The 19,472-nt window shown below is 42.2% G+C and overlaps 1 protein-coding gene across 5 annotated transcripts in view; it reads left to right on the top strand.

Annotated features, from left to right (window-relative positions):
• Positions 1–530: 530 nt before the first annotated feature.
• The window catches only part of setd5 (SET domain containing 5), a 46,941-nt gene continuing 27,999 nt past the window's right edge, over positions 531–19,472 (top strand). For 3 of the 5 annotated variants that reach the window (XM_067459400.1, XM_067459399.1, XM_067459397.1), the window contains exons 1-2: positions 534–997; positions 15,082–15,335. In XM_067459400.1, coding sequence (XP_067315501.1) covers positions 15,265–15,335 — 71 coding nt within the window. In that variant the 5' untranslated portion in view covers positions 534–997; positions 15,082–15,264. Of the gene's footprint in view, positions 998–15,081; positions 15,336–19,472 lie in introns of all 5 variants that reach the window. The other 2 variants (XR_010908595.1, XM_067459401.1) reach the window with 2 other exon arrangements.

The raw sequence follows: 19,472 nt of genomic DNA, 5'->3' as shown, positions 1-19,472 counted from the left end.
TCAAACGTCCAAAATCCAATCCCGAATCCCTCATATATTCCTCCTCGCAGTATTGTTGACGCTCTAGAATCGCGGTCCCTGCGAAAGCGCCAAGGAGACCCCGTGCACCTATACAGTTGTATAACGCAACACTGTTATTCCTTTTTACACGGTTAAAAGAACAATAATAATCCCTTATATGAAAGACCATTGAACTCCACGGCTTGTGTATTTAGTAACACAACATATTTTCCCAAATCCACACTTCTTTCGAGAGTATCCAGTTTAATTAGGTGCTCGTCTTCGAAAACTATGTCTCCTGCAGCCCTCTCAACGCCATCTCACGCTGCAGAATGCTGACGAGACGAGTGAGGCGCCTCCAAAAAACAAGGTTCGGCCTCTTTTCCGTCTACGACAACATTAAGCTCCACGACGATCCAACAGCATATGCACGTTCCTGTTTGTTACCTCGATTGACACATTCCTGCCCTATAGCATAGCAGAGGGCGCGAGCTAACGCAGAGAGTCCGCCTTCATAACGAACCCCTGCTCCGCTGTGGAGGAAACCCTGTGTTATGGTTGTGTGGAGGCTTCGCTGGGAGCCGCGGTTGATGCCGGTGTAGAGAGGAGGGGGATGGGCAATACTGCAAATGTAAAGGACATGAGATTGAATCACAGCCTTGAATCACCAAGTGCTGTACATACCCATATAAATATCGACTATAATTTTGTTAAATAACATTGTATATTGATGTATCCTTTTGCAACTCAACGTGAACATTTGAAGACCGCACAATGTCTTAAATGGGAGAAAATGTGAAACTTTCAACTCTTGCGTAAGGGACACTGAGAAGTTTGGAAGATAGCCTGAGAGCCTCGCGGTCTACAGTTCACAGGAAACACCGAGGTTGCAAAAGAAGGCCTCCTGTTCTGCCTCGCATTGATGTTGGATTTTTTAAAAACACAAAATCCCTTAAATAGGCTCTTGGATTTCAATCACGTTGGGAGGACGCTGTAGGTAAGGTATTTTGTTATTTCCACGAAGGTCTTGATGGCAATAGCTTGTGTTTTTTATGAACTAGGTGAAGTTGATGCAGAAGTTGGGAGCTCAGTTTATCAGCTCTTGTTTATCAACACGAATCGTAGCTTTCCTCTTTCAACTCTTCTTTGTTGAATATTTGTGCTGTCACGTTAATTAATAAAATACAAAAAAATATAATGATGTAACACCGTGTTGGTTGGTCTACATGTTAGCTTGATGTAGCCATAACGTTAATCACAATCATACTTTGCCAAGAACCTCGTGCTAAGAACTGTTTTTTTTGCTGTAAACATTCAGTGATCGGCCTACTGTTATGCTGCCTGTCTTACCTTTTGCACCTATATCATATTCATATAGCATTCGTGCTACTCAACTTAAAGAATTGTCAACATGAGCAAAGGTATCATTTTAGTTAGCTGTTAGCTTAGCTGAAAGAGGCTGTATTAAAGACTAATACGATTTAAATGCATTAAAGTAGGAAAAAATCAAATGATCTTAATTAGTAAATGGAGAAACGATTGGAATGGGTTTTGTTGGTAGAAACTGTGACTCTGGGCATTGCAGTGTTACGTTAGCTGTCTTGATCTTGTGTTAATCAAGTTTATATGCGAAAACAGACATGGTAGAGTTTGTATTTACAACAATTTGTGCTTGTCAGAATCGAATTTGATAAGACTGTTTCCCGAAAACATTGAAAATTATGCATTCGCATGCTTAACTGTATTGTTTAGCTTTGTAATTACTTGGAGGTACGTTACTTTATTAGACTTAGAAAGTGGATTTATTTTCTTTCTGTTCTAAAGGAAGCTAGTTTGTCGGGCTGCTCTCTGCTTCTCTACATCTATATTTTTGAGTATAACCTGCTTCCATCTCTTTGACTATGAGAGAACTTTATGATGTATTTATAATTTCTTGATCTGGCCTGAGTGTTTTCTTTGGGAAACGAAAATAATGCGAACCCCAAGAACCGTGACTTGCTTTTCTCATTCTTCACCTCCGCCTCCCCCATCAACCAACCCCCAACTCGATCCATGAGAAATGGGTGGTATTTCTAAGGGGAACTCGCCTTTCCTTTTTAGCCTCCATTTTTATTTCAACAACAAGTGAGTGGAAACGACAAGGAAGAGAAGGCGACCGAGAGTTACTGCAGGAAATATATATATATATATATATATATATATATATATATATATATATATATATATATATATATATATATATATACACACACACAGTGTTTGGGTGACATGTTTCGATACGCTGCAATAAGTAACATATTGCTGTTCTGTTATTTCCATCTTGTAAAATGAACCGCGAGGAAACGCCTGCTGTTGTGGCAAGGCCGCGGACTCCATACTCAGGGTTACTTTTACATAAACACGCACACATTACATGATTTTAGCAGTCCTCTTCCTGTATACCGTTCTTTCTGTTAAATGATAAATTTGATCAGGACCCTAAACAAAGTGTGTCCATAACAGTGCCTGATAGATTTCACAAGTTATTGAAACGGTATGCTATTTGCATGTCAGGTAAAGCTGAACTGTAAATTAAACTGTTTACGGGGGATGGGGTGGACATATGTTTGTTTTTGTTTTTTGTTAATGCTGGTCGAATGGACATAGTCTAACAGCTTCAGTAAAAAATAATGACTGGCCATGTATACCTTCACATTTTTGTTCTCCAAATCAAACAGATGTCTTTGGATCTAAGACCTTGGAAAGAAAATGCCTTTTTTGTAGTTCCTGAAGAGCTTCCTGGCAACTGCGAGTGTATGATTGCTTGGGCTTGTCCGACATTTTCCCAGTGTGTTTTCAGGTTTTATTTTCGTCCGCCTTGAACTATGTGAAACCTGATCTTTCGGTGACTCACCCGACTCGTTATCTAAAGTCAACGTGTGTCTTTGTCCAGAGACAAAGGACAAGCTTGGAAAATCTTAACTTTTAGCAGATTTGAAAATAAAATAAATGACCTGAAGCATTTTAGTATCAAAACTAATAGTTACTATTTAGCTTAATTTATGAATGTAAAGAAACTGTAGCTCAAATCGAGACTTGCCAAATATGCAGAGCTTTTGTTTTGTATCACAACCTGTGTTCTGTCCTTGTTTTGAATACAATTATATATTATTATTAATAGTTTTTTTGTACATGTATTTATATGTAATCCCTTATATTAGAAATTTCTTTGCCAAAATGACATTTTTAAATGTTGTGACTTTATTAAAGACTTTTTCAAATACTTGAAGATTCCAGCTTTAAGTGATTTTATTACATATACAGCATTTTTCATGATGCAGTAAATGCATGTTTTTTCGCGAAATAGAATTTATATACTTGGGCCAAATGTCTGTAATTTAATATGGTTTCATTTTATTTGCAGTTTACTTAACTGGTCGGCCAATTTGTTTCTTCCAAAGATATGTTTGGTTGATATCTGAGCTCTTGGCTTCTTCTAGCCCTGAACACATGCATGCACACAACATAGCTCAATTGTGTTCAATGCTTTTTGAAAGTTTAATCAATACAAAAAGAAAGATTTTGCGAAAGAAAATAAGCGACCTTTAGAAAAAGCATCTAGAGGAAATGGTGTTTGTGTGTAGTTTTACTTTTGTGGGGCCTTTAGCTCTTGTTCTCTTATAAGGGGCTAGAAAATAGTTGCTGAGATGCCTGCTCCTCTTCTGTTTCCTTATTGGATGGTTTCAGAGAGCCTCAGCCAATCAGCTGCATTTGAGTGTTATTTCTCTGTCTCTCGCTCTAGCTCTCTCTCTCTCTCTCTCTCTCTCTCTCTCTCTCTCTCTCTCTCTCTCTCTCTCGCTCGCTCGCTCGCTCAACAACAACTGGCAGGACAGTCTTAAAACAGCTTTTAGTAGCATAAACATTGTTTTTTAACTACAAGGGAGCATACCATAATGCGGTAAACATATACTGTCAGTAAAGGTTCTGTAGCCTCTTGTGTCTACGTGCCCTGTGCGGCCATTTTATCTCCTGAACAGTTTTCCAGGTATTTGGCAAGGGTGGGTCAGTCATCTTGAACACAAGCTGGCAGAGAGAATTTAGTTAAATAAAAAAACAATTTTAACATCTCTCTCTTTGATGCCAGTCACAAATAGCCAGCAGTCTTTGTATACATTAAATTAATTGTTTTTGTGATTTTTGAATAATTTAATTTATAAATAGTAGGCAGAAATGTACATGGCTACAATCCAATTTTTATTGTAACCAGTAATGCTTCTTGATACGTGCCAGTCAACAGAATGACCTCCTACTCCCCTGTCAGCATTTGTGCTAAAAAAGCCCTTTAACTTTGCATGGTATATGTGGCTTTAAAAAAAAAAAACTACCCAAAGAAAACCATTGTCCTATTGGATTTGAAAATTATATTTTGAAAAGCAATGACGTCATACGCTAAAAATTGTCACATGCAGGAAATACCCTGATGTCAGGAATACTGGAAATATCCTATTCCATATTTAGCCATGCTGTGTTTTGTGAGTTTATAGGACTGATACTAATATAGTAAATGGTTGTTAGAGCGAATATCTTCCAGATGAGCTATATACGTTGTCTTTGACATTGTGCTGTTGGGGAAAATCTAATTGAATTTCCTGAAAGGAAGTGTATGTAAGATATATATAATATATTGTTTGTTTTCCCCCTTGAAATTCTTTATTTGGTTGTTTGTTTGCATGTCGTTGAGACGTAAAAACATGGATAACATCTATTAAGTATCAACAAAAATACTTAATAAAACAACAACTATACTACTACACAGCGGCAGCTATAGTTGCCGTTGGGCTTAAATGGGTAGTCCTTCTAGATCATGTCATTTTCAAAACGTACAAATTTCCAACCTATTTTATGGAGTTTTTATTTAAAAGTTTTTGGAAAGATTTTTGTTTGTTGTTAAACTGCAAACCATTGAACACACTATTAAGCACATGTATGAATTAGGACAGGGCGATAAAACGATGACGATAATTATCGCAATATAATTTTAACAACAGTAAGCAACAATAACAATAGTTTGATAAATTCTCAATATAATGCTTACGTGCTATGCGTAATGCTGCGCATGCGTATATTTCATATATTTTTATTGGCTGAAGTGCCAAGGGCGGCAGTGGCTCAGTGGTTCATGTAGGTTTTCTACAAACCGAAAGGTTGGTGGTTCGATCCCCGGTTCCACCTGACCAAGAGTCGAGGTGTCCATGAGCAAGACACCTAACCCCAGCTGCTCCCGACGAGCTGGATGGTGCCTTACATGGCTGACATCACCATCGGTGTATGAATGGGTGAATGTGAGGCAAAAATGTAAAGCGCTTTGGATGGCCATAGGGTCTGTTAAAAGCGATATATAAATGCTGCTGTCCAAGCACAGGTTGTTCGGAAACACCACGCCCCTTACTATTACAGGCAGAAGTCACATCTGCGAAAACTAGCACGGGTTTATAATGTTACCAACCCGGGATGAAGCTTGTTGTAGTCCAAACCGGCCATTTTTGTAGGCATTTTTGAAAATTGTCGTGCTTCTTCGAAGTTCTTCCATATAACATTGAGCCCAACACAGCGGTAAAACTACATTCACGCGCAGGCTTATCACCTTGTTAGTTGTAGTGGGTGACTTACAAGCTAACGTTACCAAATTATAATCACTAAAACATCGGACTTGAACATCGCTATTATAATTGTTTGTCTTTGGTGATGTATTAATGACTCCACATCGCCTGTATCAAAAGAGAAATAATTTCATCCAATGTTTAAAATTAATTAAATAGACAGCCTTTACTGGAGTCCCACATCTACTGAACTTTGCTCTCTCCCGACCAGCCTACTGTCGGGGAGGTGTGTGTGTATGTCGGTGAGATGCGTGTGTGTGTGTGTGAGATGCACTGTGAGGCATGAGAGGGGTGACTCAATGTTTCTTAACTTAAAACGCTTTTTTTTTGCCCATTTGCGTTTTTAGGGTTTTACACAATTAAGTATTTATTATTGATATATAGTGTAGAGTAAAAAAAATGCTGACCACACCACAGTAAATCTACCTCAGTTTTAATAAATTGTTCACCTGTTTGGGAAGTATTTGTCATATTTTGACAATAAAGGAGAGTTTAAAACGTACTCGGTTACTTTCATAACCTCGGTTCCCTGAGAGAGAGGAACGAGTATTACGTATGGGGAAAAACTCCTTTTCTCGAGAATATGAAGCAAAACTTTATCAATAAAGGTATCCATGTAAAGCGTAGTGCCGCTGTACGGCCATAGCCCAGCGCGAGGAGCGCTCTGATTGGCCGGGCCGCGGCAACTGCAGGAACCTATGGTGAGGCGGCTGAGAGGAACGAACCAATGGGGGGCGTTCCAGAAAGCCCGCCATAAAAGGTGCTTATATTTGCATACAGGAGGCTATATAAGACCCTAATTCGCCATAGGTGTCAGGTTTTAAGATCGACTGAAGCGATACCTGAGAAGCATAAACACGGCACGGAACGTAATACTCGTTCCTCTCTCTCAGGGAACCGAGGTTACGCAAGTAACAGAGTATGTTCCCTTTCGAGAGAGGTTCCTCGTATTACGTATGGGAACACAATGTAAAGCGCCGTGTGTGCTGACTGACCCAGTATACCCAAAGCACATGTTAATAAACCCCTGATAGACCGACAGAGGCGGCTTATAAGGGGAATGAAGAACCGGAAGAGTCGGTTCGTTTGAACAGCTGATCGGACATAGTCGGATCTTATGATGAATGAATAAGTGCTTAAGGGCTAATGTGTACAGGCCAAAACGTAAGGCAATCTGTTTGTCAGGGTCAAGATAGAGCCTAGATGGAGAGAAGCCCTGCTTGCAGAGCTGGAACCTCCAATTTGTAGAATCTGATAAAAGTGGACGGAGAGGCCCAGCCTGCCGCCGCACAGATATCTTCCAAAGAAATGCCACACGACCAAGCCCAAGATGAGGCCATGCCTCTAGTGGAGTGGGCTTTAACGCCTATAGGGCAAGTCAGGTTTTTAGACTCATATGCCAGCGAGATCGCGTCCACTATCCAGTGTGAGAGTCTTTGCTTCGTGACAGCACAATCTTTAGTGCGGCCGCCGAAGCAGACAAACAGCTGGTCCGACTGCCTGAAGGGGGCAGCCGGGACATTTATAGCATGGGTGGGAGGGGTATATGAGTGTAGGAGTGCAGACTGATATGTGGGCACATTTACTACAGAGAAAAAGCTCTTTTTGAGATTTATTTGGGTCGCCGTGATAACGGCGTTTGTGTGCAGGCGAGTGCGTTTGACAACGGGCTCGTTGGCTGCGAAACTGAGGTCGGCAGTCACCTGAGTGCAGGGAACTGGGAGACCGGGAGGGAGAGATGGGGGTCCGGCCGAAGCGAGACCTGACCATCTCCTCTTTCTCCTCGCGGCTAGGACGGCTTCGGAGGCTCAGGGTTCAACACAAGCTTGGGTCGAGGTCCCTGGTGTTCAGGCTGCCTGCTGCGGTTCGTGGAGCGGGAGCGTTGGCGCGTTCCAGAAGAGGAGCGAGGCCGAGAAGGTGGCGCAGCCGGCTTAGCGGGTTGAGAGGGTGGCGGTCTACCTTGAGGGCGTCCCCAGCCTGAAGAAGAGCTGGAGCGCTTGGGTAGGAAGTGCCTCATAGCCTGAGAAGCCTTTTGCGCTTCGGTGAAACGCTCCGCGAAGCCCACGACTGACGGACCGAAGAGACCGGTAGTAGAGATAGGGGCGTCCAAGAAGGAGGCTTTATCCGCGTCCTTCATCTCGGTCAAATTAAGCCAAAGGTGCCTCTCTAAGACCATCAGGTTAGCCATATTCTTTCCAATGGCTTGCGCGGTGGCTTTAGTAGCACGAAGGGCCAAGTCCGTCGCGCTGCGAAGGTCCTTCAAAAACTTCGGAGTCGGGGACAGACCCGTCCAAAGAGCGGAGAAGTCTGGCCTGGAACACCTGAAGGACAGCCATGGTGTGAAGGGCCGCGGAAGCCTGGCCAGCGGAGGCATACGCTCGGCCAGCGAGAGCAGAGGCGGTGCGGCAGGGCTTGGAAGGGTGCTGCGCCCTGGCCTGCCATCCTCTGGAGGAGGGCGGGCAGAGGTGCGCGGCGACAGCCTCTTCGAGGGGGGGAAGAGACTCGTAGCCTTTTTCCTTGGCGCCGTCGACGGTAGAGAGCGCTGAGGAAAAGGCGGATCTTGCGCGAGCAGAGTAGGGAGACTTCCAAGACTTAGTAAGCTCGTCGTGTACCTCAGGAAAGAAAGGCGCGGGCTTCTGAGGAGAAGAGAGGCGGCGGCTTTCTAGGTACCACTCGTCCAGTCTGCTGCGCGTTGGTTCTTCGGGCTGGGACCACTCGAGTCCGAGGTCTTCCACGGCCTTAGAGAGCACGCGGATAAGCTCCGCGTCAGCATTGGTTATGGAGCTCGTGGCGGTCTGCGTCGAAGCGGGGGGCTCCGAGACAGAAACTGACCACTCGCTACCCGAAGCGGCAGTGGAGAGGCTGTCCTCGTCTTCCTCTGGCGACGGGCCACCGAAGGAAACCGAACAGGCCGCTGCATGGGAAGGGCGCTGTTCCTCCTGAGTGAAGGTGACCGGCGAAGGCGAGGCACGCGGGGAATCATCCGGCCTGCAGTCGCCCGACCGCTCTGGCAGCCTCTGGTTGAGGCGTTTCTTACGGCGCGGCAGGAGGAGGGACCTGGTCGAAGGTGGCGAGGCGAGCCCGAAGGGTCTGCAGCGCCATCATATCACACTCGGGGCAGCCGCCCCTGGAAAGCGCGAGCTGCGCGTGGTCCCGTCCGAGGCATGTCACACAGATGATGTGACGGTCGTCGCCGAGGAGAGGGGCTCTGCACGAGCCGCAGGAAATGCGAGGCATTTGCAACAACGCCTCGCGCTCTTTTAGAAAGAACAGAGATTAAAAGGATACTGGCGCCGGATGGCGTAGCTGGAACGGCAGAGAAGGCGGAGACCGGGGGAATCCGTCGTCCTCAGCTGCAGGTTCCGCTGGTGCTTGTTCGACGGCGGTGCTTCTTCCGGAGGTCAGCGAAGGTATGGCTGAAGGAGATAAAATCTGACACCTATGGCGAATTAGGGTCTTATATAGCCTCCTGTATGCAAATATAAGCACCTTTTACGGCGGGCTTTCTGGAACGCCCCCCATTGGTTCGTTCCTCTCAGCCGCCTCACCATAGGTTCCTGCAGTTGCCGCGGCCCGGCCAATCAGAGCGCTCCTCGCGCTGGGCTATGGCCGTACAGCGGCACTACGCTTTACATGGATACCTTTATTGATAATGTTTTGCTTCATATTCTCGAGAAAAGGAGTTTTTCCCCATACGTAATACGAGGAACCTCTCTCGAAAGGGAACCACAGTTAACTGTCTGTTTTCTACATCTTTCACTCAGGAGCAAAAATATGCCTTTAAACTTTAAAGAAATAAAGATTTTACATTTATCGGGATATTTATCGATTTCGACGGATATGGAAAATTATATCATGATAATTTTTTTGGGCCATATCACCCAGCCCTAGTATGAATAGTGTGTATTATGTACATACTTGTTATACTTTAATATTTCATGGAAATATTTTTCCTCCCTTCAATTTTAATGTATTTATTTATTTATTTATTTATTTATTTATTTGTATATCACTTTTCACAATACACAAGACTTTGTATTTTGTCAAAGGTCAAGTCATTGTTCATACAGGTAGGCTACTTGTGTGTGGATTTGTCTGTAAACTGCCACCTAAGACCGTTTTTGACATAGGATGAACCATGCATATCTACATGCAGCACAATGGTGAAGTACCACGCACAGCCATTCTCTTCAGACATCAGGCACTAAATTTATGTTTCCACACAAACCTTCACATTACAGTCAGATTAGTGGAAGTGACCACAATAAACCCACAGAGCATGAGACATTACTTTTACAGTAATGCATTTTTTTTGGATCCAATTGACTGTTTTGTACTTGAGTTATTTGATAGATAATGTGTGGCACTGTAGAATTTCCATCAAAAAAATCTTCACCTTACAAAGGTTTGTTTTTTTGTATTATGCTGTGGACAGAGCTGATTGAGTATTGATCATTCTAAAATTAAGAGATGAATCTATTGAATAAAATAGACAAAAATTAAAAAAGGGCTTATCTGACTTCATTGTACTTGTAACAGATTATTTTAAATACATATTTAAAATTTCAGACCAGCATGGCCATGGGCGCAAATGCATTTGCTATTTAAACAACATGGCGCTGGATGTGAAAATGATAACTGCGTTGGGCTGAAACTAGAAAAAAAATACTTGCGTTGCACCTGGCGCTGCATTGTGCCAGCCGCCAGATGTATGATAGGGCCCCTGGTGTTAAATATCACTAAAAAAATGTAATTTGTTCTATTAGGAGAAGCCACTGGGGGTATTTTTCATATATAATAAATTACTTGAGTGTGCAGATGAAGCGCAATAAACCTGGTCATATAATGCTTTTGGAGGTGGATGCCTGCTGTGTTGAGAGAGATAGTTCTGGGAGATCTGCAAATTTGCACTGATGGTGTGTAAATGATAGAATCAATTTTATTTAGGTGAACTACTATTTTTTTAAGGCAGCCCTATTGCGTTAGACCCCATCATCAGACGCAAGAAAACAGCGACACAAAAAAACTTATTCACATTCTGGATGCAGAATGATGCACTTAAGTCTGATGTAAAATGTAAATGTAATGCATAAAAGCTAATCGAATCACCTATGAATGATTTATTGAGTAAGAATGACTTGTATCTGACAAATGCAAATTTCATTACAATCCAAATTAGTAACCGCTAGGACTAGGGCGGTTACCGCTTTACCGCAATACTGCGGTCACGTGATGCCTACTGTGGGTCTAAGTTCGTCACCGCCATCACCGAAAAAAAGAAAAAAAAAAAAAAAGAAAAAAAGGGTTAACATGTTCACTTTATCGTGATTTTTTTTTATTTGTATAAAAAGATATGTTACTATAGGCTACTCTATATTTTATCTCTTTACATAAATATATTTTCTACTTAAAAACTACATTTTGTTATTTTACTAACCTGAATAAGGATCCACGCTAGTTTGCATGTGAGGGGGAAAATGTGCTTGCTTCCACTTAGGAGGAGTTGTGCACTTTTCATTTTAATATCTCCTTTCATACTATTTTCTGCTTAACTATAATTTCGAACTATAATATTGACACAGTGTTTTTTTTATGCAAACGCAGTTTTACGTGATTTTTACTACAGGGGTGAAGCACAAAGCTTTTAAGGGAAATAGATTTGCAGATGTTACATCGCAGCCATGAAAACAGGCTATGGATTCCTGCTGAATGCGAGAGTGAGGCTGAGCCCAATTTAAGATTTGGCAGCTTTTTAATTCTGTTTTACAATCTGGTCATCCGATATTTCGATTTCCGTGAATTTTAACGATAGGCCTAACGTTAGTCTATTTTATCCCACAGGACATCTCGTTTCTTTTCCCAAATCTTCACTCGCAGCACACTTATTTTTGCAAGGAATTAAAAGTTTCTTCCTTTCGTTTGCTTTCGTTTTTGTCTATTAGGGCTACACCCATTCACATCTTTTACTGTGGTAAAGTAGAAAACACTGTAGGACGAAATATTATATAACACAGTTTGTGCTTGTTATTAGACTTGAGGCGCGTCAATTTTATTAGAATAGCGTAGTTCACACGCAGCGGTTTTACTTTCGTTTTCTCTAGCAGTGAATAATCAAACATAGCCTAAATGGCTTGACCCTGTGGAAGATAAAATTCACTCTTCAGACGTTTTACAACAAGTGTTGCTTTGCAGAATCAGGAGAAAACATGAAGACGAAGATATTCGAGACGGTGTCTTTCCAGCTCGTGTCCCATATTCAGACACATTCATGCATGACGCATCTTTGCGGGGCAATAGGCTATAAAACAATTTTTTTTTCTTATATTCTAAAGATTAGCATTATTTACTTATAATCAATTAAATGTTTTACAGGCTGTAGCCTGTGTTGTTTTACTGACAGAGTCACGGATTTCATATGCTTATGAAATGGATGTTTGTGCGTTTATTATTGTAAAATGTAGGCTTTATATCTGGAATACAGTACACTTTTTAAAATAGCATATGCATTAGTTATACTCTCAATTTAATTTACAGAGCAAACTATACAAAAAGATTGTGTGTGTGGCACTCACAACAAGGCGGCGCGGCGCCAAGCCTGTTGCACGTCTTGTTGTGATTTGCATTGATCTTTCACAGTCTTGTTCAACCTTATACAATTTAGAATAGAAAACTGATGAGGCAACAACCTAGCCTGACAAGCCAGACCAACATCAAGATGTTTGGTCTGGAAACTCACCATTGAAAGGGCTCAATCTGAGGGGGCGTGATAAACGGTTGTCTTTCAAACTTCCTCTGCACGCGATAGGATACGGTACACAACCAACCAGAGCAACGAAGGTGAAGCAGAGCTCGTTGATAGATTAAAAATTCGCCGTATCCGGTCGGCAAAACTCTGAACACGTCTTCCCTTTTTAAGAATGACTTCAGTGCCGTTCTTTGTTCTTTTCTCACAGAAAAGCTTAACTCCAAGTCTTCCAGAGTCGTGGTCAAAGCTGATTCGAAAGACCACCGTTCGCCAGTTTCTGTGTTTACTAGAAGCATGCAACCGCAACTCGGGCGTCGTCATTATTGCCCCGCCCACCGACTCTATACACGATGTGATTGGCCCGGCAAGAGTTAGGGGAATACAGCTCAGAAGGGTATTGAGAGTTCCTAGACGACATTTGCGGGCAGATTAAATTTGCTGCCGCTAGGGTGCGTCTAGATTTCTAGGCTAACAACAACTTATATATAACTAAATAAGCAGCTAGTATTTTGCTAAATTAGCAGCTAATCTTTTGCATTACCATAGTCTCCTGAGAATATTGATCTTACTAGATTTTTTTTTTTGCCTCTCTTGATTTAATGACAGACAGCAACAGAATTATTAGGCTGTTTTCGCTTTAAGACCTGATGCACAGATTTAATGCTATTTTCTACACTGGTTTTGGGCTCTCTCCTGAACGCTGGGTTTTGATGGGCGTGCCGCACTGGAGACTTGGAAGCAAATGCCCACGGCTCGGCTAGGATTGGATAAGATTTGCATATTTAATGAGCTTCAGCTCCCCTGTCATTTCAGTTCACATGAGGGAGGAATTGTTTTGAAAGCGGCAACCGGAATGATTCTCTCGGTCACAGGGCTCGTAAACGTCTTTATCAAACAAACCATGATTTATTTTTCATCCACCCGCCATTTATTGGACTATTATTTTTGTATTACAAGGCCCGCCCGATCGGTCGATATAAGCATGAACCGCGCGCCCGTGTTTTCTTGACTGCATCGTTCAAATGTCAAGTTGAGAGTGAACAGATCAAGAAAGGAATATTATTTCACTATTTGAGATTCACCGGCCTGCCGACGGGCTTGCGTTTTGGTTGCCCGTCTGGAAAATGCAGATCCCCGGGACATTGGGCTTTGCGAGCCCATACATGTCTGAGTCCAGCGTGCTAAAGGTATGTTCTGTTAGACAAGTATACATAATCAAAACAATCTATAACAATGCAATACTATTACATTTTACACACAGTGTGCTGCACCATTTCTGTTGGATCCAGAAAAAACAGATTTGTGTTTTAATCTGAAATGTCTGCAAATCCAGCATTGACCTGAGACTCGTGTACAAACGATTTCGCAGTGAAATGAAGCGAACATGCTTGCATGTCTTCCCCGCGAGCTGGAACTTCATTCAAAATAAATGAATTATCGCACATTCCTAATATTAGGATCTGAAGGAAGCTTATGCAACGACTGTGTTCTTGTACAACCAGGAATAGCGCAATATTTTGCTATCTTCTTCGGCATGTTTATTGTTGCTGGCTAGCGTTATCTGATTCTGAACAGCTCCTTGAGTTGGTGAGTGAGGCTACTGAATTAGACGTGCTTATGGCCGGTGTTTCACAATAGATGACGTCAAGATGTGAACACCACCGTTTTCTGTGCCTGGTGTCTATAAAAGCTTTTCAGTTCTGAAACTTACAGGATATTCTTATATTACCATGACTTTTCTATATCAAAAGCTCAAGGGAAAGTTGATTTCTCAATTTTGTGGTATTTTTTTGTGGGTGCTGTAAAAGCTGCTTTTCCACCATAGGGCTAAACTTTTCTCTTTGCTTAAAGGGTTAGTTCACCCAGAAATGAAATTTATGTAATTAATGACTCACCCTAATGCCGTTCCTCACCCGTAAGACCTCCGTTCATCATCGGAACACAGTTTTAAGATATTTTATATTTTAGTCGCAGAGCATATGCAGTCTATGCACACTTCACTGTCCATGTCCAGAAAGCTAATAAAAACATCATCAAAGTAGTCCATATGTGACATCAGTTGGTTGATTAGAATCTCTTAAAGCATCAAAAATACATTTTGGTCCAAAAATATTTATTCAGCATGTCTTCTCTTCTGTGTTCCTCCAAAAAGATTCAAACGGTTCATAAATCAGTGAAACGATTAATGATTCGGGTCGCCAATGTCACGTGATTTCAGCAGTTTGGCAGTTTGACGCAATCTGAACTGCTGAAATCACGTGACATTGACTGAGGTCTTACGGGTGAGGAATGACATTAGGGTGAGTCATTAATTACATAAATTTCATTTTTGGGTGAACTAACCCTTTAACTTTTCCATGCCGTGCAAACCTGGTACAGATATGGTTAAATTTTCAAGAGTTTACAGACTATATTAGACAACAGACAAGTGACCAATCCTAAGTGGCAACATCATTACATGCATTCTACCAACAGCCTGAATTGCTGAGAATTCTCGGCCAAAAATTGGTTTGTAATCGTGCCGTGGTGTACCAGGCTCATGTGGAAATATAACTGGAACCGCTCCTTTCCATTCTTGGAACCGTTCGACCCGACGGCGGAAAAGCAGTTTGCACTTTTTTTAAAGACTGCATTACACACATTTGTTGACATGTACTTAAACCCCTCTCTCTTGTTTTTGTGGTTGTCTGATTTTAGGTCTCCTGATGTGCGTGATGTGGTATAGCAGCGCCCCATCTGAGGAGTGCTTCACCGCTGTCATTAGGAGCCCTTGATTCTCCTCTCCTCCTCCCTCCCCTTTCCTCTCCCTCCCCTCACCCCCTCCCTGCCTCCCTGTCCCCCCCTCCCCATCCCCTTCCCCGCGTTGCTGCGCTCGACGTCATGAGCATAGTAATCACACTGGGAGTCACCACACCTGAGACACCTTACACAGATATGGCCGCTGGATCAGAGTAAGTTTCAGTTATGAGCCCTTTTTTTCACTAACGTGGTTCTGGTGTGGGTTCCTGGTCTGTGTCCATTGTCAAATAATTCCATAGGTTTCCACAGAATAAAAGGCCAAACAAATTTTTTTTCTCTCCCACTCCAAAAAGCTCTAAATCAAAGACCACATAAAGCGTACTGCCTACATAACTGTAACACAGAACGTTTGTTTTTGTACATAGTCACATAACAACAAAACCCGTTATGTGAAGTGTGTGGAAGCACAGGGCAGGATTAAAAAGGCTTTAATTTGCCCGGCTGAGCACTGGCCAAGAATGGGCTCTGGCTCCAGAATGCAAACCATTTTAATGGAAAAGGGGTAATGAGGGTTGTTTATTTCGGTTTGCATTTTTCTTCTCCATGGTTAAGCGTATCTATTTCACTCAGAGGGAAATGTGAAATTTACATTGGACAAATGCAAATGAATTAGTTTAGATTGAGAGAAATAGAGAAATGGAATCATTTTATACTCCATATACTCTATCACCTGCTCACCTCGAATGACCTTTTCACCATCACCTGCTCCCCTCGAAAATCTTAAGTGTTTGACATAGCATGTGCAGCTTCAATGGATTAAGCTGCATATGCTATGTCAAACACTTAAGGTTAGACTCTTCTCGAAGACAGCCTTTGAGTCATTGAGGACATGATTATCATCTGATCAATTTGAACATTGTTTCCATGACCACTGCCTTTTTTTTTTTTAACACTGTACTGTTTTATTACTCCTGTCTTCCAAAGGAAGTGCCACGCTTTAGTTGTCTGACTATCACCAGACTACGCTCAATTTAAAATTGAACACTGGTTTGGGGAGTCTGCTCTGGATTTTCTACTGCACACGGGGCATAATTCACTGGCATTATTCAAATAACTTCGCAATTGGATAGTCCTTCAACCAATCAGACCACAACAGGCGTGATCAACAGGCAATGACCCGCAAATCTTTCTCTATCTGTCATCTTGTTAAACCCGCCCATTGCATGCCATGTAGATAAGCCAGTGATTGTCTGTGATTGGTTCCCGCAAAAATGTAACGGAAGCAGTAAAAATGAATGTACAGGTTTCAAGACTGAGTTGCCGGGCAAAATCAAATCGCCGGCAGCTCAGGCTGGGTTTACCCAGTCTAACGCTTTAGTGCAGGGGTGGGCGAACTCCGATCCTAGAGAGCCTCAGTCTGGCAGAGTCCAGCTCCAACCAAGCCTGCAGTCTCCCTCTCAGATACTGAAGTATAGACGCCCCTCTGTGTTTTCTAATCAACGCAAGGCAAACTAAATAATAAAATTACACTTCAAGTATTTTTTTCCCCAAAGTTAGTTTATGTAACTGAAGGCAGTTATCATCATGATGATTTAATTTCAAGTGTTCGTTTTTAAAATAAGTTTAGTTTGAGTTAGTTATTTGATGCTACAAAAACGGGGGGTGTGACGTCATGATTGACAGCTGAGACTGACGGCTTCTCTGAGTGAAGTTGTCACTGAGGCACTAACAGACTTTTTTCAACATTTTTGGGAGCAGATTGGAGCTTTAGCTTTAATTTCTACATTTCCATAACTGTTTATTTCACACCAACATAATTAATTGTTCTGCATCTGCGAGAGCGCGGTCGGGCTTTTGATATCGCAGCTGTACTTCCTGCTCTACTTCCTGCGCTCTACTGCGCAACTTCGGTCCCGAAATCGCTACTGCGCAGACTCGGTCCCAAGATGTCCGCGCCGTGCAAGGCCGCCTAAAAGCTTCAAATCTGCCAAGCGGAAACGGATGATGTCGAGTCATCCATATTTTTTTACGGTCTATGGCTCCAACCCTGATAAAACGCACCTGCTTGTAGCTTCCTAGTGACCCTTCAGACCTTGATTAGCTTGTTCAGGTGTGTTTGATTAGGGTTGAAGCGAAACCCTGCAGGACTCTGGCTCTCCAGGACCGGAGTTTGCCACCCCTGCATTAGTGGATTATGGGCACCAGGCAGATAGAATATGCCAACAATGTCATGGTGACAGGCCAAAGATTATAAGCTGCTGTAGATCAGCATTCAGACACTTTTGCTTTCACACCTTGTAGAGATTTTTGGGTGCACACTGTACAATTTATTGTAGTCGTTTATGACTGTTGCTTATCAGACTGTATAAAAATGATCCCTGCTGAAAACTTTGTTACATTAAAGGATCTCAGTTGTCACGCTTTTAAAAACGGACACGCAAGAAGGTGCGTTTGGTGACTGAGCTTCATTACATTTTTGATTGTGGCTTTTCTTAAAAGGAAAACTGATTTTTTTAAAATGAAGGGAGCAAGTGGTGTTTTGTTGTTGTTGCACTAATTATCATCTGCTTCTGCAGTCCTATTGGTGTTTGATTTGACGGTCTCTGTAGAAGTCACTCTGCAGTAATGTGCCTTAACTTATGACACTGCCAGAATTTCACCAGAGGTAAAATTTGTATCGCACCATCGTTAATAGGCTGTCGGTGAACTTGTGTGTCGGTGAAACCAGCAATCAAAGGCTAGCATTGTGTGCACACCAGACGCAAACAGCATGACATGACAAAATAACCTATTATAATCAATGATTCTGTCTACACTGGATGTGGCGCAGCACAACACAACAAAACACTGATGCCCCATTCTATTTCTGATGTATTCCAAGCACTTGCCCTACTTCTGAGATGAAGAATGATGGATTTGCAACGGTTGCTCTGTTGTGTCCAGTGTAGGCGCCCTCAAGCCGTTGCTACGTGACAACGGTCGCGGCAACTCCCAGAACACAATCAAAAATATTCTATATAAGTAATCCATTGGAAATTACTTAATCTAATCGATGAATCAGTGTTAAAAACTGTCTCCTTCATGTAGCCCAGTTCACAATGGTAATAATGTGTTCTTGACTGGTACTGGTAGCTTTCCATGGTAAATCACTTGTTAAATTGTAGTAATTCTTGAACATAATGGTTTTTCAATTTGACACGTGAGATGTTAAATGTGCCTGTACAAAGCAGCAAACTATCTGCAACACCAGACTATTTCTGAAACGTATTCAAAAGCTTGGTCTATCTGTAAATGAGACAGAGTTGCCTGGGGCATACCTCCGGATTCTCTCATAATGTCTACCGCCGTGTTTTATGCTTGGGTACCCAGCATTTTGCAGCTTCTTGCTCAATTCTGGTTACATGACTTTTGAGCACGGAGTGGTCCTACAGATTATACTGATAGTGATACTGACTGCTGCTTCTTTGGTGATCCCGCAAGGCCTGCTTCACACAGTATCCGTGTTCTGCATGCTCAAAGTCTAGTGTGACCTTGGCAAACACTCCGTGTTGGTTGTAGGTTGGTTACTGGAATAAGGTGTCATTACCTAATCCGGGTTTCCTTACAAAAGTCCTTATTCTTCAATGGGCCTGTTTACACCTAGGCAGTAGGCACTTTATGCATTTTTACTTATTGGATAGCTATCCAATTTAAAACTTCCATTTACACTTGGCCACATAAATGTGTCTCTCTGCAAAATAAACATAAATTTGATCTTCAGGTCCATTGCTAAATGTAAATTGCGAGAGCCAACGAAAGCTACGGGTATACGCTGCATTTCATCATCAGCTAAATTCAGGATCATAGACCGCATAAGAGAGAAAGCAACATCTGGACTGGTAATATAATTTACTCTCACTACCTTTAATTTTAGTCTGCTGAAGAGATACTCCCTCATCTGCAACAGTCCATATATATGTGGTAATGTGTGTTGCAGTAGTGCTGTCGTGTCTGGCTACTCGGAGCTGGTAGCCCAATAAGCTCTTACATGTTTAATTTTTACCTTGTGGTTTCAACAACCATTGTCCATTGTCATTCTACTTGATCTGTCTCGTTATCTCGGGTTAAAGTTCACCCAAAAATGACAATTACCTCATGATTTACTCACCCTCAAGCCATCCTAGGTGTATATGACTCTCTTCATTCAGACAAGTTACATGTGATTCATTGAGAGTTATATTAATAAAAGTCCTGGCACTTCCCAGCATTGTAAATGGCAGTGAATGGGAGCCCAAAATTTTAATCTCCAAGAAATGTATTCATCCATTATAAAAGTAATCCGCTGGGGGTTAATAAAGGCCTTCTGAAGC

This window comes from Pseudorasbora parva, chromosome 12 (assembly GCF_024679245.1).
Source record: "Pseudorasbora parva isolate DD20220531a chromosome 12, ASM2467924v1, whole genome shotgun sequence".
Taxonomy (NCBI): domain Eukaryota; kingdom Metazoa; phylum Chordata; class Actinopteri; order Cypriniformes; family Gobionidae; genus Pseudorasbora; species Pseudorasbora parva.
The sequence above is the reverse complement of the archived record's forward strand: the minus strand, read 5'-3'. Positions and strand labels throughout refer to the sequence as shown.